General features: G+C 38.3%; 3 protein-coding genes across 9 annotated transcripts in view; 2 read left to right on the top strand and 1 right to left on the bottom strand.

Moving 5' to 3' along the window:
- emid1 (EMI domain containing 1) overlaps positions 1-6,423 on the top strand; it is a 64,061-nt gene extending 57,638 nt beyond the window's left edge. Inside the window, exons 15-16 of one of the 4 annotated variants that reach the window (XM_044111303.1) lie at positions 2,920-3,010; positions 5,223-6,423. In XM_044111303.1, the coding sequence (XP_043967238.1) occupies positions 2,920-3,010; positions 5,223-5,356 (225 nt within the window). In that variant the 3' untranslated portion in view covers positions 5,357-6,423. The other 3 variants (XM_044111304.1, XM_044111306.1, XM_044111305.1) reach the window with 3 other exon arrangements.
- A 4-nt stretch (positions 6,424-6,427) lies between these two features.
- On the bottom strand, positions 6,428-8,917 carry rhbdd3 (rhomboid domain containing 3). Its single transcript, XM_044111307.1, has 5 exons — positions 8,442-8,917; positions 7,963-8,346; positions 7,386-7,512; positions 6,910-7,155; positions 6,428-6,793 (listed from the first exon to the last, which is right to left on the bottom strand). The coding sequence occupies exons 1-5, from the start codon at positions 8,602-8,604 to the stop codon at positions 6,625-6,627; spliced, it is 1,089 nt and encodes a 362-aa protein (XP_043967242.1). The 5' UTR covers positions 8,605-8,917; the 3' UTR covers positions 6,428-6,624.
- A 2,366-nt stretch (positions 8,918-11,283) lies between these two features.
- Positions 11,284-21,524, top strand: ewsr1b (EWS RNA-binding protein 1b). Of its 4 annotated transcripts, none has more exons than XM_044111747.1 (15): positions 11,284-11,387; positions 11,834-11,870; positions 12,274-12,325; positions 12,463-12,610; positions 12,768-12,966; positions 13,069-13,328; positions 13,447-13,603; positions 18,593-18,630; positions 19,187-19,216; positions 19,429-19,544; positions 20,077-20,206; positions 20,308-20,418; positions 20,492-20,618; positions 20,702-21,058; positions 21,156-21,524. In XM_044111747.1, the coding sequence occupies exons 1-15, from the start codon at positions 11,372-11,374 to the stop codon at positions 21,190-21,192; spliced, it is 1,815 nt and encodes a 604-aa protein (XP_043967682.1). In that variant the 5' UTR covers positions 11,284-11,371; the 3' UTR covers positions 21,193-21,524. The 4 variants fall into 4 exon arrangements, with proteins under 4 accessions (XP_043967682.1, XP_043967683.1, XP_043967684.1 ...); XM_044111748.1 differs by having other exon boundaries at positions 18,596-18,630; XM_044111749.1 differs by having other exon boundaries at positions 13,075-13,328.
- Positions 21,525-22,511: the final 987 nt, after the last annotated feature.

The following is a 22,511-nucleotide window of genomic DNA, read 5'->3' on the forward strand; positions in this document are numbered from 1 at the left end:
ACTCTAAGTTTTCTTTGACATTTTTCTCATTTTACAAGAACAATCCAAATGTAAGATACTTTTATTTAGCCATCACATCTTTGAACTGCAGTGAATCTTTTCCAAAGAATAACCATGACCCAACATCCGAGGTTATGGTTATGATCTTTTTCCAATCATTGTGACTCTCCACGAATTGGTTTGTTCAGTTGCACCTCTTTCTATCAATCCCATACATTCCTACCTATCAATAGATCAGTTAATATCTGTTCCGTATTGTTTTTTTAAACTAGAATGTTGCCATCTATGTGTTTGATCTGTCTGATTTGTTTGTGTAAGTGTGTTTTTGTTGGTCCTTGGGGTGTGCTCTGGACTGCTGTCCCCTCTCCTCTTGACCCTAAAGCTGTCTGACTCCCACTGCGAGCTACTGTCCCCATGACTATCATTCACAGTCACCTTTTCAGCTTCTTACTTTGGCATATGCATATAAACACCTATACCAGCACATGAACAGCAACTCTTAACTGGTGCAAAAATTTTCATTTTGCTTTGTTCCAAATGTGCAATATTAACTCTCACCAATTTGCTTGGTTTTCTATACAGGAATCTCAATGAAATAGATGAGATGTATATGCCAAATGTCTCCATTGTGTGTCAGTAGTTGGGTTTTAAGGTGTTGTGCTCCGATATGGGTGGAGTGGATACAGCTATCCCTTTTCTTCCACTGTATTACCTTGCATGAAAAGCACAATGCTGCATAAACTCTTTCTTCTAGCTTTTACAATAAACTAGTTAATATATTTAGTATGTAAACTAATACTGTGCAATTAAAAAGGAAAATGGCAAAGTTGCTATTTTATTTGGAGAACTTGGTGTTGATAACAAAAAATTAGCAGAAAATGGTCACTCTCTAATTTGCTAGTATCAGTGATGTTAGCTTTAAAACAATTATTTTTAAGCTATGTTTTTTTGGCTTGTTTAATTGGATTTAGTTGTTCCTTGGAGCCCAACTTTAACAGATTAGATGTAGGTTTACAGATAATACAGTTATTTCAATTTGATTGTTTCTTTTTCTTTTTTTTTTAAGAAAAGGAAGTAGTAGTGAAAAGGAAGGAAGTAGTGCCCCTGTGAACAGTGTTTCCTTTAGGTATTACCACAGATTGGCATATACTTGAACTGAGAAGCAAGGAGCTCATTAATCAGAGAAGCAGTCAAGAGAGTCATAATAACTAGACGAGCTAGATTCACAGTTTAGGTGGGTATTGTCTTCAATCTGACAGGGAGGCTGGTCAGAGGCAGTGGGGAAAATGAATAAGTCCTCATACAGGTCAGTTCTACAAGAATACTTGCAAAAATCAGCAAAAAGCTTGAGAGAGGGGAATGGAAGGTGAGACACATTCCAACAACTACCCTAAACATACTGCCAGTGCTACTTGGGAATATTTTAGATCAAAACATAGTCAAGTGTTAGACATTCCAGATCTACATATCTAATAGAGAATTTGTGGCAATACTTAAAGTAGGTATTTATAGACAGTTACCATCTAATTTTGAGCTACTTTGCAAAGAAGAAAGAGTAGTCCCAAGATGTGCAGTGACATATCCTGAAAGGATTGCAGCTGTCATGCAGTAAAAGATGGTTCTGCAAAGTATTCACTCATGACTTTTACAATAGTCTAGACAGAGTCCAGGTCCTTGAAAGGAAAACACTATGAGATTAGGAGCCGTTTAAAAGTTTTACACAGGATGCTTAGCTTTTTATGCCATTAATAACATAAGAAACAAATGTAGTATTTTTTAGATCGACATTTCTTTGGCAGTATTAAAAGAATAGAATAAAAGATGTCCTCTATCTATCTAGTGCCTGCAGGAGATGTCAGAAATTTACAAAAGTCACTCAATCTCTTCCCCTGGGATCTGGAAATGTTGACGTATGTCTGCACACAGTCTACATTGTGCAGACATTTCAATTACTGTTCAAGAACTTGACTAACATACCCTTCCAGATCAATATTCTAAAGCAGCTTTACCGTTTTCCATTGCACACAAGTCTTGGTATGTCTTTCACTAGCATGTTTTTCTAAGGGAACCATTCACAACCTTCAGCCATGTTTCCTTGCATGTCTCTTTGAGGATCATGATGCATAAAGCTGTCTCTGTCTGTCTTACATCTCTTGTTTCAGTACTTTTGTTACTTTTGAAGGTAAAGATCCCCTGAGGTCGCTGCCTTATCCCTTAACAAAAGACAAAACAGATGTAAAAGTAAACCTCCTCTGACGGACCACTGTCAGACGACTGACAGTGGGTAACTTCTGTGTCTCTGCTGCATTGAGACTGAATACTGTGGAGCTAAAAATAAGCAAAATGAATGCAGATGGCATGGTCATCTCTTCCCTGACAGTGTGACTCAGCTGTGTTATGCTGCCACGTGATACTGGTCTGTCATGTGCATGCTGATGTTTGCCTGCCCAGCATGGCAGAGAATTATAATACTTAGCAGCATGTTTATAAAGGAAACATAGAGAGAAATATAATGAATGGATAGTCATGCTGGGCAGATATGTGGACTGTTTTAACCTTCTAACAGCTAAACTGTATTGGAAACCTGACTTGCATCTTGGCGAGCAGTCCTCTAGCTCCTGCTTTTTACCTTGACGGCTGTATCTATCTTCACAGGGGGACGGCATACATCAAATCAGAGAGGCGCTGAAGATCTTAGCCGAGAGGGTTTTAATCCTTGAGACTATGATCGGTATTCATGGTGAGTAGGAGGCCTGCGGAAGGGTCAGCTTTAGGCAGGGGTCACAGCTGCGGGTGGGCCCATACTCCCACCATGCCTAACTGCTGGGACAGAGGGCGGGAGCAGTCACAGGCAGCCCCAGGACTTGGACAGTCTTTTCTGCGGCCTCACAAAGTCCCCCTGTCACTGCTCTCTGATAGGACATTAGCTTGCAGATGTTCCAAGACTTGCAGGCAGACCTTGAGCTTCTGGCTCGCAGGGTGACACTGTTGGAGGCTATCATCTGGCCAGGTAATGCCGAAACACCCACAGTCCTGCTGACCCTCATTTCTAAATTAGATGAAGAAAACATAGAACAAGTGTTAGAAATGTAGGATTTATAATCACCATCTGTTTTTAAATGTAATGTAAAGTTGAGAGCTTATTTTGTATTCGTGTTTTGATGACAGCAGATGCGAAAATTATTTTCTACGCCTTTTTATATAAAAGACGCATTTGAAATTCTAGATCTGTTTAACAGAACACAATATATATATATATATATATATATATATATATATATATATATATATATATATGTATATATATTTGTATATATATATATTTGTATATATATATATATATATATATATATATATATATATATATATGGGTATGCGTGTACTTTATCTTGTAAAGTGTTCATACTCCTTCAACTTTTCCACCTTTCATGATGTTACAACTATAAACTTCAATGCATTTTGTTGGGATTTTAAGATAAACCAACACAAATGGGAAAATGGTACATGGGTTTTAAAATTTTGTACAAATAAAAGTCTAAAGTAGCGCCTTGCATTATCAGTCCTCATGAGGCAACACTTTATTCACTTGATTCACATCATGTAGATGTTCTCAGTTGAGTTTACTGTTTCCTATTGTGTTCTAAAACAATTATGAGGCCTACATTAAAAATATTTTTGATCTTACATTAAATCCCAATAAAATATGCAGAAACTTGTGGCTGTAATGTGAGAAGATTTGAAGGATATGAATAATTTTACTGGTCCGTTGGGACCAGCAAATAAATCAGATATTTACATGACTGATTGCCGCAGCCTCAATAAATTGGGTTGGCAGAGTTTTGAGAATTAAATGCATAACATTGATTCCTGTGACTGAGTCATTTCTTTTGCTTAGAATTAGATTTTTTGGGGTACTTTCTTTCTTGAGAAGCAAAGTGGTGCTTCTCAAATGTTTTGTTTCACTGTTTTGTGTGTAATTTGCTGCATAATGATGGATAATTCTAACCTTTTTTAAAATGTAATAAATCAAGCAGAATTGCTGTTTTGTAACAACATTACAATTTATTTATAAATGTATTATCAGCAAGATAGCGAGTCTAAGTATATATAGTCTGCAATTCTACATGTAATTATAACTCCTCAATTAAATTAAATCCGGATGACAGATTTGTATTTAATTAGCTGCATTCCAATTTGATTGTAGGTATAAAGTAATGCAGTCAGCTTCACTTTATCATTACAATCAGAAAAGGTTATATGTCTAAAAGACCCTACTATTAATGACTTTGCAGAAATCCAAGCAACCATATGGTGACAGTGGAAAGGAATAACTGCTTTGAAACAGTAATAATTATTATATATTTTTTTGTTTTGTTTTATTATTTCACCATCTAACTGCTGTAATTTAATATTATATAATGCAATATAATATTAAGGATTAAGAGTTAATGGCATTGATAGTTCATTTAGACGTCGATATAGATGAAGTCTTAGGCCAGTCGTACAATCTTTGTGACGAAAAACAGAGCAAATTTAATTAGTGTCGGTTCTTCATTGTCTCTGTGTAGGAAACATTAAAAAATTAAATGGGAAAGTCTATCTTATATGAAAAAAGAAGATGGAGGAAACAGAAATGCCAGGCTACCTTCTATAGAGAGAAATCTTGGTGAGAGAATATAAAGTTAAAGGGAGTCATTTTTTGCAAATATTGAATTAATTGAAATTAACAGAGGGAAATAGTAGAAGCCTAAGCTTATAGAGTGACTGATTTAGAGTCTTCAGACAGATCCTTATTGTGAAAAACCCTTTAATACTTGATCAGCAACAAATTACAGATGAAAAAGCAACAACATTCAATTCATTCAGGTATCTTAATCGAGAAAAGGTTTCTTAAGTAAAGATTTAATTACAACAGCCTTAATAAACTGTAGTACATTTCTGTTTTTTATAGATAGATTAAACAAAGGGGATAGTGGTCAAAGGGAAAATGTCCTCTAATAACTTGGTTGGATTAAACAAATATTTTTATAACTCAACTTGATTTAAAAAAAAAAAAAAAAAAGGCATCCATAAACAGATGAAGTTCTACAGATATGTGTAATGCTAAAATTAAGGAAAGTCTTAATTTTACTTTTTCAACATCAGTGGACTAAAGAGTCCGCATGGCCACACATGTTGATGGACAGGGAGGCCCCTTTCCAACCGCTGTCTTTCTTCAACAGAGCCTGATCTAGGGTCTGGGGACGGACCGTTCGGCACATCCTCCCCTAGTTTCTACAGAGATAAGCGAGCAGGTGCGTCTCCACATCGACTTGCTTCTCCTCTGTTCACCGACACCAAGGTCCGAGGAAAGTAGCACCCCTGTCCTCCACACTGACCCTGAGGATCACAAACTGGGCCTTCCCCTCCAACAGGTCTCTCACCGCCATTCAGCACATTCAGACCCTATCTGGTGCCCAGTCTAGGCTTTTATTAAATAGTTAGGAATGGGGAACACCTCAGGGAAACTCAACTGATAACTCAATGACACCCCGATTCATCTGCTATCTGAGAACTGCTTTGATTTCTCTCTCCATCTGAATGCTAAAAAAATAAAATAAAACAACTTGTAACCATATTGAAAGAAAAAGGAAGATTTTTATCCTTGGTGGTCATGACTGACTGCAAAACAGTTCTGGACAGTAAGGGTTCATTTAGAGAAATGAGAAGTAGAAATCAGTGTGAGGTTTTGCTGCTTTCATAGTTTGTCTGCAATCTGAAGAGTCTGTTATTTAAATACTCTGAGCTTGTACAGTCTGTATTACAAAATTACATCCTCCTCCCTCTAGTATTCCTATATTTTCATCTTATTGTTTAACTCAGTGTTATGTAGTTCACTAAAAAGATGAAGTCATCTCTATTTGATGTGTTTTTAAATGGTGTTTAGAAGTTTTCTGGTGTCTTTTATTTCCGTTTTGTGTAAATGACTAATCAACGTTTTTGACATAAAATCTGGACAAACATAGGCATCTATGTTAGATGGTGCTGCAGTCTGAAAACTGAATATGTTGAAATTAAAACGGCGCTCTGCTGACTGAGATCCCAAACACACACAAAGAGGAAACTGTTATTTGAACTTGAACATATTTTACCACTGTTGTGTTCTGACTGCTTAAACTGCTCTGATGAAAACACTTTTTCATCTTATATCAGTTATTGTGACACTATTTAAAATTGTAGTTTATGTTGTAAGCTGTTATGTAACCATTTTGTATTTTGATTTTTTTCCTTTTCTTGAAAATGTACTGTGTTAAGATAAACCTGCTTAGATGATAAGTGTAATAAAATGTTTTTGTTATTTTCACATGTCACCTTTTTGAATTGGTGGTACAAAAGTATTCATTAAACACTTTTACAACTGAAAAAATAAACTGACAACCACCATCTCTGATGTGCAGATTTGGAAATAAAGAAAACTTTTATTTGGGAACATTTCAGCTTTTTGTCCACATTTTCCAGAGAGTTTAGTTATTAAAGGTTCTTCATGTAGCCCACAGGGAAAATACAGAAGCTCAGCAAAACCCAAGCATGATGCGTGTCCAGTTTGATTCAAAAGTGCAAACGTAACCAGTAGTGTCAACTTGCTTAGGGGCTTTGCTGTTGTGGATGGCTCTTTCCCTTAGATACCACCACAGCTTGTTCTCCAATGCTGTCTTCAATAAGTAGCGAGATGGCGCCATCTAGCTGCTTGGTTGCTGCTAATGCAACCACAGCTTTTTCTGTGGGGAAGCCCATCTTCTCCAGCTGCTGAAGCCTGGCAGGAAACAAAAACAGACATCTGCATGTAAATACAGACTTTAGGATTAAAAAAGTATTAAGTGAAAAAATAATTTGTTTATTTATCAAATACACTCCATAAACTGCACTAACCGCAGAGATGAAACTGATGACTTTGGGACCTCTACTTTTGTATCAGGAGTGTCCTGTAAGGAGGCCATTATCCCGGCTCGGAGCATCTGCTCCTCCAGCGCTTCTGCCTCAGACACAGCAGCAGCCTGCACTTCCATCACCCAGGCAGGTGATGGAGGCTCCGTCCAAGGGTGGAGGTTGTAAGGTGTGGGGTCCCTCACTGGTGGAGGAGCTGCGTGATCCACAGCCATGAACTGGGGAAGTGATCTAAGCAATTGACAAATTGTAAAATTTACTTTTGGGCAAATAATTATATTTTTACATTTACTCACATTATGACCATTACTTTACACAAAGTACTAAGTAGTGTTAAAGCAGCAGGATAATAATACAGTTTTCAACATTTTTGTGTGGATGTGCTGCAACAAAATATGAAAATGATCAAGAATATATTAAAAAGGGATAGTCATATGTTTATTGTAATTGACTTATAATACCTATGTGAGGTGGCAAATGTTGGCAATCTGACCCTGGCCAAAGTAGGAACATACATCCAATTAGGAATGAAAGCAAAAATTTTGGCCTCCTCCAATTCCTGTAGCACCACAATGAAAGGCTGATGATCTGCATGTCAAATTAAGGAGATAGTGGATAAATTTACAGTCACCAAAGTTTGAAAGATTTCATTATAGATTTACTGGGGCAACATTCAGCCTAAATAAACCACAAAACTATTATACATAGAGTGCCTTGGGTCCAGAGCCTTGGCCTGATCTTAAAAACACAATCGGCATCCCCAAAGAAGTACACACCATACAAAGAGAAAGACACAGAAAAGCCAAGCATACATATGTAAAAAAACACTGAGACCTTAAACTCCACAAAGATATGCTGACTGCCCAAAATAAAAAAAGGCCTCAACAAGAAACATTATCCAAAGACTTACAATAATACAAAAGTGAAAGAAATTTTATTAGACAGAAGATGAAAAAAACACACAAACTAAAACTTTTGATTTATAGGACATACCAGTCCTGACAAGCATCTGCAGATCACATACACAGGAAAGGATACAGTTGTGTCCGATGCATATTGCACAGAGGTGAAGCAGCGCTGGTGTTCCTGGGAGAAGCAGCAAACCACTGAGCAAAAAAAGCCACGGCAGGAACCAGACTGGCAAACACCTTAGCAGCCTCCTTTGTGTGGCCTGTCGACACTGAGCCGTAAATAGAGCGAGCTGGATAGCAGAGAAGCCACTGATCCGACTCGCCTCCCCTCCAACCACAAACAGCACCAGGGTGTAAATGAATGCCAGCATGGCGATTGTGAGGATGGACAGGAGCAGGAAGGGCACTGACCCCCAGCGACGCTCCTGACATGATCCCAGGAGCAGCAGCGCGACCACGCTGATCAGCAACGAGGGCGCGTCATCATGACTGAGAGCATATAGAAATACATCTAAGGAGAAACAAAAATAATAATCCACAAGGTTACTTTGCGTAAATCTGAAGTGGTGTTTTGAAGATGTGCATTAGATGTAACTGCAGGGTTACCTATGAACCTTGGGAAATATCCTCCTGGGCCCACGCTCAGACTTGCCTGGATGCCCCCAGCATACATAAGCAGCATAAATGCTATCAGAGCAAAGGTTACCAGGCAGAATCCAGGACGGTCCGACCCAAACAAGGACCTCACTGACAGGACACGGCCCTGCATTATTTCACATCAGATGCACCTTCTCCACTGGCTTTCACGACATTAAACCAGGCAAACAAATATTTGATGAGGTTCATCATAGGATAATTATATCCCATGAAATTTTAAATATGCATAACCATATTATTTTTCGTGCTACAATAGAAGACTGAGAGCTAAAGCCAATACGGGTTATTCACTGCTAAATAACATTTTACATTTATTACGCCACTTTATGTAATAAAAGTAACGCAAGTAAAAACGACTTTAGCTTCGAGATGTAAGGAATTCGAAAGGATGCAAACTTCCGCAAACATTCTTCTTCTTTATGTTTATAATTTACAACGTTTTACCGCCCCCCACAGGTCATCCTGGATGAGTGCTTTCTGTACTTACATTAGAGGTGGATAGAAGTATTTAACATAGCAAATATTGCCACTGGAAGTACTTTTTCCAACATGTATATATGTTGTAAGTTTTATGTTGAAAAAATATTATTTGGAAAATTCTTTTCTGGCAGAATTTTTGCATTTTGGAATGTAGATATTTATTTGTAAGTATATTTTCACCTCAGTCTTTAAAATAGCAGCCAACTTTGTATTGTCATCTGTCTTCTGATCAGATTCTCAGTACCTGTGTATTCTTTTCAGCAGACACTTTTTTACTTGTACTTGAGTAATTTCTAAGTACTTTTTCTTCTTTACTTGAGTAAATATGTATTGAGAGTGCTACTCTTCCCACCACTGACAATAATTAATGAAAGTAGTGAAATTTTTTGTATCAGATTCTCTTATTGGAGTTGTTTGCTACACAACATTGTAAATCTAAAATATAACTTGAGGATTAGTTTTTAAATGGTATGTTGCATTAACTTGTTAGTATTTTCTGACAATCTGCATAATTGTTAGGTGGTTTATTTAGGCTGAATTTGATTCTGGAGTGTTGTGCAAGGGACACATCTGAAAGTTGCAGGACAGCAACCTTTGAGGAGTTTAAAAACCCATGATTTCTGTAGTAGATTTATCTGTATGTTCAAATTGGTTGTACTCTTTTTTTTCTGATCCAGCAGTGAACTAATGCTGGGTTAGCACTGGTTCTTCAAACTATGGGACCAGAAAGGATACAAGGAGCTGACTAGTTAAACAGTGGAACTGGTTTGATGGAAAAGGTTCAAGGATTGTATTACTCAAGCAGGACAAGTTTCTAGTATGAGTGATTTGAATAAACAACGATACATGGGACATTTGCAATAAACATTTTCAGCACTGTATATAACATATATATAATTCCCTTCTCACCCACCGCGGGTGGTGATTCTTCTTCCTCTTAGCTCGGGTCCTCTACCAGAGGCCTGGGAGCTTGAGGTTTCTGCGCAGTATCTTGGCTGTGCCTAGGACTGCACATTTCTGGACTGAGATGTCTGATGTTGTTCCTGGGATCTGTTGTAGCCACTGTTCCAGTTTGGGGGTGACTGCCCCGAGGGTCCCGATGACCACAGGCACCACTGTGGTCTTCACCTTCCAGGTCCAGTTCCTCCCTTAGGCCCTGGTATTTCTCTAGTTTTTCATGCTCCTTTTCCTGATGTTGCAGTCACTTGGTATTGCCACATCCACCACAACGGCTTTCCTCTGTTGTTTATCCACCACTATGTCTGGTTGGTTCGCCCTCACCATTTTGTCTGTCTGGATCTGGAAGTCCCACAGGATCTTAGCTCGGTCATTCTCCACTACCTTCGGGGTGTTTCCACTTTGATCTTGGGGTTCCAGTCCATATTCTGCACAGATGTTTCTGTACACTATGCCTGCCACTTGGTTGTGTCGTTCCATGTATTCTTTCCCTGCCAGTATCTTGCACCCTGCTGTTATGTGTTGGACTGTCTCAGGGGCCTCCTTGCACAACCTACACCTTGGGTCTTGTCTGGTGTGGTAGATCTGGGCCTCAATTGCTCTGGTGTTTAGGGCCTGGTCCTGGGCGGCCATGATGAGGGCCTCTGTGCTGTCCTTCAGTCCAGCTTTTTCCAGCCATTGGTAGGACTTTCTGATGTCAGCCACTTGGTTGTTGCGGTGGTACATCCCATGCAGGGGCTTGTCCTCCCATGATGGTTCCTCCGGCACCTCAGGTTCTGTTCCCCATTGTTTGAGACATTCACTGAGCACATTGTCTGTTGAGGCTTTGTCCCTGATGTATCTATGGATCTTGGATGTCTCGTCTTGGATAGTGGTTCTCACACTCACTAGTCCTCTGCCTCCTTCTTTGTGGTTCGTGTAGAGTCTCAGTGTGCTGGATTTGGGGTGGAACCCTCCGTGCATTGTTAGTAGTTTCCGGGTCTTAACATCTGTGGCCTGTATCTCCTCCTTTGGCCAGCTAATTATTCCTGCAGGGTACCTGATTACTGGTAGGGCATAGCTGTTTATTGCACATATATATATATATATATATATATATATATATATAAAAAAAACCACAGTCGCCTCTCTATATATATATATATATATATATATATATATATATATATATATATATATATATATATATATATATATATATATATATATATATATATATATATATATATGTATAAATGAATGAATAAATAAATAAACGACTAGATTCCAAAGCGTACTTATTGCATGACTAAAGGCTACATTCACAACATGATTTTCCATACACGTTGCTTTTGTCATCGCTGCAGGACAATGATATCGCGAGACTTCGTGGTTCTTTAGCGCGGTGTGGAAACTCTTCTTGCATTTAGCAGCTTCTCGTCGGCTTTCACGGACTTACTAAAATGGCGTCTGCTCCCGGTGAGTGAAAAAAATCGCAACATATTTTACATTCATTTTCCAGTTGTTAAGTGAAATAATTATGTTGATCAGGTTATCGTACGAGAACGTGTTTTGGTGAGACTAATGCGTTTACTTAGTGTTTGTTGTTTTTACAATGACCGTTGCCTACGCAGCGTGCACGGCCTAGTTTTAGCTCCTCGAGCTATTGTAGTTATCGAGTCGACCTTTTATTTAATACAGTGGCGGTTAAACTTGGCTATTATTTTTTAAGAGCTGGTATTCTAAAACTTTTTGATAGTGCACCCAATCTGCATTTGGCAGCTGGAACCGTCGTGTAGGGTTTCATTTGCTTGCTCGTTAGTTTTTCAGTGTAGGCCTAACAACGGGACTGCGTGGCTCGCGCGCGCAAACGATGTTTTATTAGAAAGTCAAACGGTTATTACTAATCTCTTTTCTGTTTACAGATTACAGCTCCTACAACCAGAGTGGTGCTCAGCAGGGGTAAGATATTTAAGTTAATCCAATATTTACACTATTATTTGATTGTGTTTTTGTGACTTTAGTTCAAAATAAATAATAGCAATTGGTACTGAGGAATGCTGCTCCTGACTGAAAAAAACCTGTGTATTTACTAATCGAAGCCTTTTTTTCTTGCATGTACATAAATTTGTGCCTATGCGTTTGTTGTAATTTATTATTACTCTGTTTGAATGTAGTGCAATTTCGGAATACTAATTTCATTATTTCAAATAAATTAACCTGTGCAATACTTTTTTATCATGGGTATGCAAATGTGCTAGTAGAAGAAGCATTCGTGTGCTGGTTGCATTTGGAGAAATCTTGTTTAGATGACTTTGTACGGTTTCTAACTTGGATAATATTTTTTTTCTTTGTTTCCTCACAGGTATGCCTCCTATGCTGCACAGCCATCACAGAATTATGGCCAGTCAGCACAGGTAAGGTTAAAAAATATAAGTAAAATAGTTGTCCATTGTGTATTGCCATATGGTGATGATTAATGGATTGTATCATTATTTAAAAAAACACTTCCCCATTAATTTTTGATTCTCTTGATTTGTGGTGCTGTTTTTAGCAAAGCTATGGCCAGCAGAATTATGGATCATACACTCAGCCTGCTGCAGCTGCTGCTGATAGCAGTTATACCCAGACAACCCCAGCAGCTGGAGGATATCCTCAACAGCAACAACAATATGGGTCATCATATGGCCAGCAACCAGCAAGTCAGTTTTTGTTTTTGTTTTTTTTGTAACGTATATTTTTTTTATTGTAGTCTGTTAGGGTCTCGCTTAAAAAAAAAAAAAGACAACTTACCAAGGCTGCATATTTAACTATTATCGTTCTAGGACAAGTATTATAATGGCATGTCCTTTTTTGCAGCTGGTTATCCTCCTACCCAGTCTACTGCTCATAGCTATTCACAGTCAGCCCAGGGTTATGGAGCCAGTGGTTATGATGGCACTTCTGCTACTGCAGCTGCTCCAGCTGCCTCCCAGTCTTATGGGTCTCAGCCAGGGTACACTGCCCAATCTGCCTACCCTGGGTATGGTCAACAGGCTGCACCTTCTGCACCACAGAGGTAAAAGTTTTATATATCTCAAACAGGGTTATCATTTTAAACAAATGTTTCAGTTTTTTTTTTTTTTTTTTTTTTAGTTCTTTGTTTACTGACTTTTTGTAGTTGCAGTGCTAACAGCCAACCGGCTAGTTACAACCAAAGCTCCTACTCCCAACCAACATCTTATGGACAGCAACAGCCTGGATACCAGGGTCAGCAGGCTGGATATAACCAACAGCAGGGCTACCAACAACAGACCCCACCGCAGCAACAAGCTCCTCCTGCTTACCCTCCTCAAGGTGCTGGTTCCTATGGGCAACCAGCAACCAATCAATACAACCAACAAGGTGGACCACCCAGTTATAACCAGTCTGGCCCTTACAGTAAGTTTGGCTTTTTGTTTTTTCTAAAGCTAAGATGGATTGTGAATGGAGCACCTTAATATGGCTGTAAACATATGTGGGCTATTTGTACTAATAAAGCTGTGTTGCATATTTATAGACAACTACAGACAGGATGGCCAAGGTGGAGGTTCTGGCTATCCAGGGTCTGAACCTGGAAGGTACCCTGGAGGAGGAGACAGCAGGGGCCCGGGAAGAGATGGCTTTGAACGAGGTGGAATGATGCATCGTGGTCGAGGAATGGGTCGTGGAATGGGGTAAGTGTGTTTCCTTAGCGCGTGATCTCATTTTCACTTTGATCATAGGTGCTGTTGCCATATTGGGCAGGGCTGAGACATTCTGTGGGGAAACAACTGCGTTATTCTCCAGAAATCTCCCATTTTATTATTTGAGCAACTGCCCTGCTACTTTTGACTCCATAATCCAATCCGCCCTATGAGTTGCTGAGAAGATAATTCAGGAATTTGATTCCTTCAATTCACCTAAAAGTTGCAGGGTGATGGCTTTTGAGGCCTAGAGTTGGAGACCAGGTTTAAAATAATATGCAAAAGTTATTTGCCTTCTGAAGTTGTGATGGTGAAGGCACAAAGCCATTGGTATGCAGTTGAAATGGCTGTATTGCCATTTTATTCCAGTTTCTCTCAGCTCTGACCTATTTGGCTGAAGGTAAGTTAGATGTCCCTTTTTCCCACAATAACTTAAAAGAGCAACCTGTGCTTAAACTGTAGGTTAATTAGCTAATTTCTAAATACATGAATTGACTGAGTCAGAATTATTTTTTGGATAGATGGGAAGTTGGAGAGCTGATGGTTTTTACAGGCAGTGTTTCTTCTTTTTTTCTAAGATTTTTATGTTAGGGTTTTATTAGAAAAGTTTTAAACAAAATGAGCTAAGCCATCGTTTTTCTGTGTAAATTTCAGACCATATTTTTAAGGACTTTGGCATAAAATATTTTAAGTCAAGCGTCCCATTTTTGTGCAGTATGTTTGGTTCCTTCTTAAATGCACGTTTGTGCTCCTTCATATCCGTTTGGTACAATGTAATGCCTTTGACATTTTTCCTTTACAAGCTCAATAATATTTTTAACACTTGAATGTTTTCAAGTATTATCAAAAACAGTAGGTTAAACTTAAATAAGTTTAAATTGCTAATAAATAAAGCACATTTAGAACTTGAGGTTCTGTAAAATTATAGATTGTAAGAAATCAAACTACAATTAAAAACAGATGGCAGGTATAAATGAACTGCAAAAGTAAAAGAAAAAACAATAATCAAGGATAATGCCGACTTGCACTGTGCCTAAAACCACTGGGAAACTGTTAAAACAAGTGAAGATGCCTGTAATATCTAAAGACATGTTTCAAATATTGGGAACCATGACCAAAAATAAAGACTCCACTGAGCTTTAGCCTATATTTTGGACCAGAAGCCACTGATCTCATGGCCCACAAACGAAAGGTGACGAGAGCAGGTGTTTTCTCATGGTGTTGCCTTTAGAGAAATTGGTTAAGTCTTGCTATCTACCTTGACTGAACGATGCTTTTCTGCAAAAAATACCTAATGTGTTGCTTCAATTTGATAACCCCCTGATTGGTAATGTACTGTTTGAGGTGTGGAGCCAGAGAACCAAAATTGGCAAGATGGGTGTGTAATTTATATTTATGGCTAGATGGAGTAGAGCTGTTACCAGTTCTGAGACATCCAGGTTGAAGCTGGCTGGAACATGACTTGAGATCAAAATATTTGCACCTCTGGCAGGGTTATTGAAAGTATTTGTTCAATTTATCAATATGTTTCTTTTTTTCTGACTGGGAGTGATTAACATTTTGAACAGAGTCTCAGCTTAAATCCAATATTCTGTGGAAAACAATAAGGGTGACAGAAAGGAGACCTTCAATCCTCAAAGACTTGGAGGTCACCAGCGGAGACAAGTTGCCTAGATCTGGTCAGCAATCAAGGTTTTTATTTTGTCAACTAAGATTTATTGTGAAGGTTTTGAGTGATTTTTAAATTTCCATTTTTGATCTACCTAATAAAAATCTTGGTTGAATTCAAATCATTTTAAATCCAAATAACCTCTTTGTAGGGCTTATCTGTATTTGGCTTCATAGTGAATCTGACAATCTGCAAAGGAGTGGATGGAAATGTCATGATTTATCACGGTAGACCCCAAACTGAGCAGGTACAAAAGGAGGCTTGACAAACATTTTATGAAGGGGGACACTAATGGACAGCACGTTTTCTGTATTAACAGGTCAGAAAGTAGGCATTTCTCCTTCGACTACTTCTTGGTTTGAGAAAATTGAGATTAAAAACCTAAAAAAATTCAGTCAGACTTAAATTGTGGCAAAAACCTTAAATCCAAATTTCAGAAATTGAGCATTCAGTATATTGTTTTTTCTATTTTTAATTGCAACACCTACATTGGTTTCTAAGTTGCAACCATTGCAGTAATTTTATTATTTGGTCCTGATCGGGGTTCAAAGTCTCTATTTTTTTTTAATGGTGTCGATGTTGTCAGTATTTGGCTCAAGGGTATACTGTGTTTGGAATCGAATACTGTAGTGGTGGGGGACCCCAACACTGGCGTTTTCAAAATAGTCTGTGTTTACACTGGGAAAGCGGATATTGGTTCAGTTTTTATCTTCACTAAAAGTTGGTGTTTTTGTCAATATGGACTCAGAACATAATAATCAATAAAAGGTTTTCTGACAGAATGGCAAAAAAAATTAAATCCCAATTTTCATTGAAGTTTCAGTGTTCCACAGATGACTTCTTGGGTGCAATATCTGATAGGAATATGACAAGGATGCAAGTTTCACATGTCAAAAGCTTTGGCCTGTCAGAAATACTTCAATATTGTTTCCCTCTCTTGCAATGTTGCAATGTCAACATAGAATGTTGGACATTGTGATGAAAATCAAAAGTATGGAAAATATGGGTTAATTCATTTTTTTTCAGGGGTGTGGATTTAGGAAAAGTTGGTACTGTAAGTGCGTGTGTGGGATCAGTGGAAATGTTTCCCACCTTAGAGGATGTTTTCAAATCCAGTAGTCAGACTACAGTTACTTATCAAAATCATTTTTGCGTTACTGCTTTTTATCTTCTTGTTATTTAATCGTTTTTACTCTCTTGTCGAAAAACTGGAACTATTTTGAGTTTCTGTCGCCAAGTCCGATTATTATAAACGGCTTTGGGCTTCAATTTTTTAAAGTCGTTTGAAAATTTACGAGTTGCTGGTTGCTCCTTTTGGGCTCGTTTTGAGCGTGAAGTTACTCATTTGGGCTTGGAAATAAGCAGAATAAATCCCAGAATTTGTCCGTCATTAAGGTAGTTTTAGTCAGTCTCTCCTGTCCATAATTTCCCGGAGGATTCGTCCGCTGTGTCTTTGTTGATGTCAAGTTAATATATTAACCCTGAATAGATAAGCTCCAGAACTGCAACTGCAAACAGAGACCAATATGAACAGCGCAATAAGATGAAAACAGCCTAATGAAGCCGTCTGTGTTTCCAATAGTTATAATGGCAACAACATCATTATAATTTATATTACTTAAGTGTCACAAATCTGTGCAGCCATCTGAGCTGTGGAGCTGCAGGAGGAGCTCTGTGCTGTGACACACGGAAAGAGTTTGGAGCTGGAGCTGGGGAGGGGGCTTTAAAATCCCTTAGAGTTTTCCAGACAACAGAGGACCACACAAATTATTCACGTTTTTATTTTTGTACAATCTCCTCTTCAGTTCAACCTTATCAGTGTGGAGACACATTGTATGATACTTATAATGTTGGAATTTCAGGTATGATGGGACTTAAGTACAAGTGGAGCTCAATGTAATTTTCACAGGAATGGGCAGAGGTGTTGTTACCAACAGGAGGCAACATGCAGCAAAGAGCTGGCGACTAGTGTAACTCAATGTACAGCCACCTCATGCACAATATAACGTGAGTCTTTTCAAATTGTGTTTTGTAATTTACATTTTCAAAGTAACTATGCCATCACTGGTTTGTAACCAAAACTTTGCTGAAGGTGGAGTGTAATTAGTGCAAAGCCCCCCAAACCCGAGGGCTTAGGTGGTGGTCCTCCTTTCCCCAGGTGGTGAGAGAGGCCGAGGTACCTGGAAAACCCTGGGTTAATTCATATAATCACAATCAAATCATCATAAAACCATGTGTTCCTGATATCAGGCAGTCTTTGTTTTACATACTTATGAAAAATCTTTTCATTAATAAATTTTTTTGACCGTGGAACTTTACAAGCATCCCTGCTGGTTTGTCAACTTTGAGAAAAGAAGTCTGTTCAAAAAATATTGGTTGTTCTGGTACAATAAACTTTGTTCTCTTTAGATCAATTTTTATGGAATGGTTGGATTTTGGATTAAACTATTTGTGCTCTGGGGTGAGGGATGGGTGTTACTGTGTTTTGAAATGTTTGGAATACAAATGTTATTTCTTTTCAGCGCCTTTTTAACATGCTTTGTCACATTTATACCGTACAGGTAACAGTGAGAGCCATTTAAAACCATCTTTTCTCTAAAACGTATCTGTACTCAGTACAGAGTCTCCAGCTTAAGCAGCAGGAAGGAGCTTAAACAAAGATTCGAAGTCTCCCTTTTATCAAGAACTGAGGATGGTGTTTTTATTTTTGTCTTTTTCTAAGCATGATGGGTATATAAAGTCAATAAAGCCACCTGTTTTATTTAAATTTATCATATCTTTGGTAGACTTTGTATTTGTTTTGGTGTTAAAAACATGTAATTGTTTTTATTATGTTGAATGTAATGACAATGACTCTCCTGTGAAATTTCAGATGCATTGTATATTTTTTTAATATTAAAAAATATTAAAAACTGTAAAAGTAATTAAATTGTAACTTAATGCTGAGGTTATGGTACTGGATATATTCCATCAATGCATCTGAAATAATTCTACCTGTGTTCATTTGTTTTAGGATTTATCACATTTTAAAAGCCGACATAAACATGTTCCTTTCTTTTTTTATTTTTGGATTATTGTATCCACTGTTTCAAACTGTCATTGGATGTTGTACCAAGCTAAGGAATGGCACATAGTATAATTTTTTTTCAGTGAACTGTACATTTACAGATAGTTTTCTGGGAGTTAATTGAAGTTGCTGTTGGGATAGATAGAATGTTTTTATTACTCCCCCCAATCAAGCCACTTTGCTCGAGCCATGGAAGTGGCTGTAAAAGGGAAACGCCTTCATATCTCCATTTATTCCCCCATAGCAGCGCTGGAGACAGAGGTGGCTTCAGTAAGCCTGGTGGTAAGTTACTGAGTATTACACTGGTTAGCCCTTTCTAAACTGTAACACTTTTTGGGTAAATATGCTTTCAACATTGATATAAATTGTGGTATGAAATGTTTTTTCCCCTACAAAAACACATCAAAATATTGGATTTTTTTTTTTTTTTTATGCCTGAGACCATTTGCTCTGGGGTACTTTATATAATTCAGTCACTGGTTATGGTTTGACTATCTTTTAGATCGGTTAATAAGAAAAGTGTTTGCGGCTGCTCTGGCAAATCTGAGCTGAATCTTTTATTTTTTTGAAAGATTTCACTCTGGTCTTAAAGGCTTTTTCCAAAGAGTTATATATCTATATATACCAAGGGTTCTGAGGTGTTCAATTTTTCAATTGAGTTTATCAATTGTGGACATTTTGTACCAGAAGGTACCATATTTTTCAACTTCCCAATACAAGTCATGCATAAGAGAGTGGTTTATGAGCTATAGTTATCAGGTGTAGTCTACTAGATTTTAGTTGCATGCACTGACTTTTTTTTCCTCTCTATGTTTACTTTTTACTCAATGGACTACAGGACCCATGGGGGCCGATGAACGCGAAATGGGTGAGTAGAATCTTTAACCTAATAATCTAAGTGTGTGTGTGTGTATATATATATATATATATATATATATATATATATATATAGTACTTTTGACACTGAACAAAGGCATATTTGGTCTTGTGCAGAAATTTGCAAGAAAGGACTTGTTTGTCTTTTTAAAAAAATCTTTTAATTGGAAATGAAAACTATTATGATTTATTTTGTACCTGTAGGACGTCCAGAAGAGCAAGATGACTCTGAGAACAGCACCATTTATATCACTGGGTTGACTGAGAAGGCCAACATAGAGGAAATGGCTGAATTCTTCAAACACGTTGGGCCAATAAGGGTAATAATTGCTTTTAGCCCTGGTTTACCTCCTAGTTCTTCACTTGACCATTACAGTTTACTTTGTCTTTACAAACCAAGTCAATCGTTGGCTTTGTACACTTTCAGATTATGCACCTGGGGTTAGAAATCCAAAGGAGACTAGCCTAAAACTCCCATTCATGTTTTTAAAACATGTTTTCTCTTGGGGAAAACTCCATACTCCCACACACTGTGATTAGCATATTTTCTTTAGCCTACAGATTCCCTGTTTTCCCCTCTCGGTTGATTGTGAGGATAATGTGTAGATCACATAATGTAAAGATGATCTGGAAGGAGATGTGTGATTTTCTTGAGGGTTATTACTTGTGGAAATGCAGATAGCCTCAACAGATTGATCCTAGAAAATTCCAGTTTCACTGTAAGTCTTTGTAGTACATTTCAGCGGGCAACTTAAAAGAAAAAATTGAGGTTAATTTTTAAGAAATTAATTAACATGGTTTATATTTAACCACAACTGTTACTAAAACTAAACTGCGGACTTTGTTTTAAAGATGAATCGCAGACTGGGTCAGCCTGCTATCAACATCTATACAGACAAAGACTCAGGAAAGCCTAAAGGTGATGCCACCCTGTCCTATGAGGAGCCCGTCTGTGCCAAAGCAGCTGTGGAGCATTTTGATGGTATAATTTATAGATTAAATGTCAAAATAATAAGAAAAATCAGAAGCACTTTGTAAAGTGTACCCAGTGTCTGTGATGACAAAGTTTTATGTTATTTCCAGGGAAAGAGTTTCAAGGACGGAGACTTAAGGTGTCCATGGCGCGCCGAAAGCCCATGATGGGTGGAATGAGAGGCGGCATGCCTATGCGTGATGGCATGATGGGCCGTGGAGGTAAACTATCACACTAACGTCTGTAGCATGTGTGGGATCCGATGGTATGATACCTGAAATGTTGGAATTTCAGGTATGATGGGACGAGGAGGGGACCGTGGAGGCTTTGGCCCACGAGGTGGTCCACGTGGAATGGGCAGAGGTGGACCAACAGGAGGCAACATGCAGCAAAGAGCTGGCGACTGGGAGTGTCCTAATCCGTATGTACAGCCACCTCATGCACAACTTTACGTGAGTCTTTATAATTGTGTTTTGTAACTGTACATTTGTATTTTTTTCACAGGGGTTGTGGTAACCAAAACTTTGCTTGGAGGATGGAGTGTAACCAGTGCAAAGCCCCCAAACCCGAGGGCTTAGGTGGTGGTCCTCCTTTCCCCCCAGGTGGTGAGAGAGGCCGAGGTGGACCTGGAATGCGTGGGGGCAGAGGTATGGATCGTGGTGGGCCAGCAGGAGTCGGAGGCCCAGGTGGACCCGGTGGTTTCCGTGGAGGTTGGGGAGGGGACCGCGGTGGATTCAGAGGACGTGGGGGAATGGACAGGGGAGGGTTCCGCGGAGCCGGGCGTGGAGGACCGCCAATGGATCGCATGGGTGGCAGAGGGGGTAGAGGAATGGGACCACCTGGGGGCAAGATGGATATGAGGTAAGGTGTTCAATTTAGGCTTGAGATTGTTTTGTTGATGTTAAAAGAATATTCAGTAAAGGGGTTTTATTGTCTTTTTTTTTTTTTTCATTTTTAGGGACCACCGCCAGGAGCGCAGAGACCGACCTTATTGAAGGAGAACTTCTTGATTATTCCTGTTGTGGAATTTGATTTTTAAAAGAAGTTTTAATTTATGATTCCATATTTTGATGGTTATAGAACTGCGTTCATCCAACCTGTGCAGTTTGTGTCCACTCTAGTTACCTTTTTTATTTTCTTTTTTTAGTTACCATGTTTACACTGCATTCTGTATTGTGCATGTTTCAGTTTGTTTTTAAATATCATTAGGTTTGACATTGTATCGTAAATCCAATATTTTTCATTGGTTGATGTAACGGCCCCTCCTTTCCCATAAACTAACAGCTGTATGATGATAAACTTGGGAAATAAAACTTTGTGAATTTCACCTTTTTAGTGTGTACATCCTCAGTTTTACAAAATAAAAACTGAAATAGACTATTCCTTTTATGGTCAAACTGAAAATAAGGAAGGCAATGGTGGTCAGGTTAAATTGTAAGGTAGCTGTTTCAGCACTTATCAAATAATTCAAGTATCAAGTTGCTTATTGGAAATCTATGTGCTCATTTATAAAAAGCATCATCTAGTTATTACAGAAAACTTCATACCTGGTTTGCTGTGGGTGCAGATGGAGCCTTTATTCCTTTTCTTGTCAGTAGGTGGTGCAAAATTGAACAAAATCTCTTGCAGCATTGACTGCAAGGATAGGAACACTATTAGAAATGTGATTGTTACATATACCTGTAGGCCATAAATATTTAAAAACAATTAGTCTTTTTACTTGAAAAAGAGAAGTTACTTTTTTATCTTCAGGTCACAAGTGTTAAGTCTGTTTACAAAGCATTCATAGTCTTAAGAGAACAGTTCCTAAGAATTCATTTTAGTTACATTTTAGAATTTCTTTCCTTCCTCTTTTTACTGGCCTAACGTTTTACTAGTTGTCTTTCAGATTGTAAGTACTATTGAACATTTGAGGTTTGTCCTGAAAACTGTGTTCCCATTTTCTTTTATCTCATTCAAATAATTTTTTCAGCCTCAGCTGACTTCTTCAAATTGTTCCCATTTGCTATGGTCACTTCTCTCTGCTGTGCACTCCTTTTCTTCTCTGACAGAAGAGCTGATTCATCCAGGCCCAGAAAATGATCTCATCAGCCCCCTCCCACCTTTTCTCTCTTTCTCTGTGCGACTCCCCCTCCTTGGTTTTCCTCTCTTAAACGGACGTTACTCTTTTTAAATGAAAACAAGCCACTCATCCTTGCGTTGACTGTGCTTTTAATGTTAGCAGCTACGGTGGAAGAGTTCACAAGAGCCGGCCAAAATTTCAAAAACATTTTCCATTAAAACTGCATTTGGAACATTTTGAATCTTCAGATTT

This window comes from Gambusia affinis, linkage group LG03 (assembly GCF_019740435.1).
Source record: "Gambusia affinis linkage group LG03, SWU_Gaff_1.0, whole genome shotgun sequence".
Taxonomy (NCBI): domain Eukaryota; kingdom Metazoa; phylum Chordata; class Actinopteri; order Cyprinodontiformes; family Poeciliidae; genus Gambusia; species Gambusia affinis.

What these genes read in the sequence shown, in the direction of transcription:
- rhbdd3 (XM_044111307.1), bottom strand. Translation starts at nt 8,604, where the DNA reads ATGCAGGGCCGTGTCCTGTCAGTGAGGTCCTTGTTTGGGTCGGACCGT. An exon ending in ATATTTCCCAAGGTTCATAG is followed by an intron (nt 8,347 to 8,441) that starts GTAACCCTGCAG and finishes GTTTCTCCTTAG; the next exon opens with ATGTATTTCTATATGCTCTC. An exon ending in AATATGCATCGGACACAACT is followed by an intron (nt 7,513 to 7,962) that starts GTATCCTTTCCT and finishes TTTGACATGCAG; the next exon opens with ATCATCAGCCTTTCATTGTG.
- ewsr1b (XM_044111747.1), top strand. An exon ending in ATATGGCCAGCAACCAGCAA is followed by an intron (nt 12,611 to 12,767) that starts GTCAGTTTTTGT and finishes CCTTTTTTGCAG; the next exon opens with CTGGTTATCCTCCTACCCAG. An exon ending in GACTGGGAGTGTCCTAATCC is followed by an intron (nt 20,619 to 20,701) that starts GTATGTACAGCC and finishes TTTTTTTCACAG; the next exon opens with GGGTTGTGGTAACCAAAACT.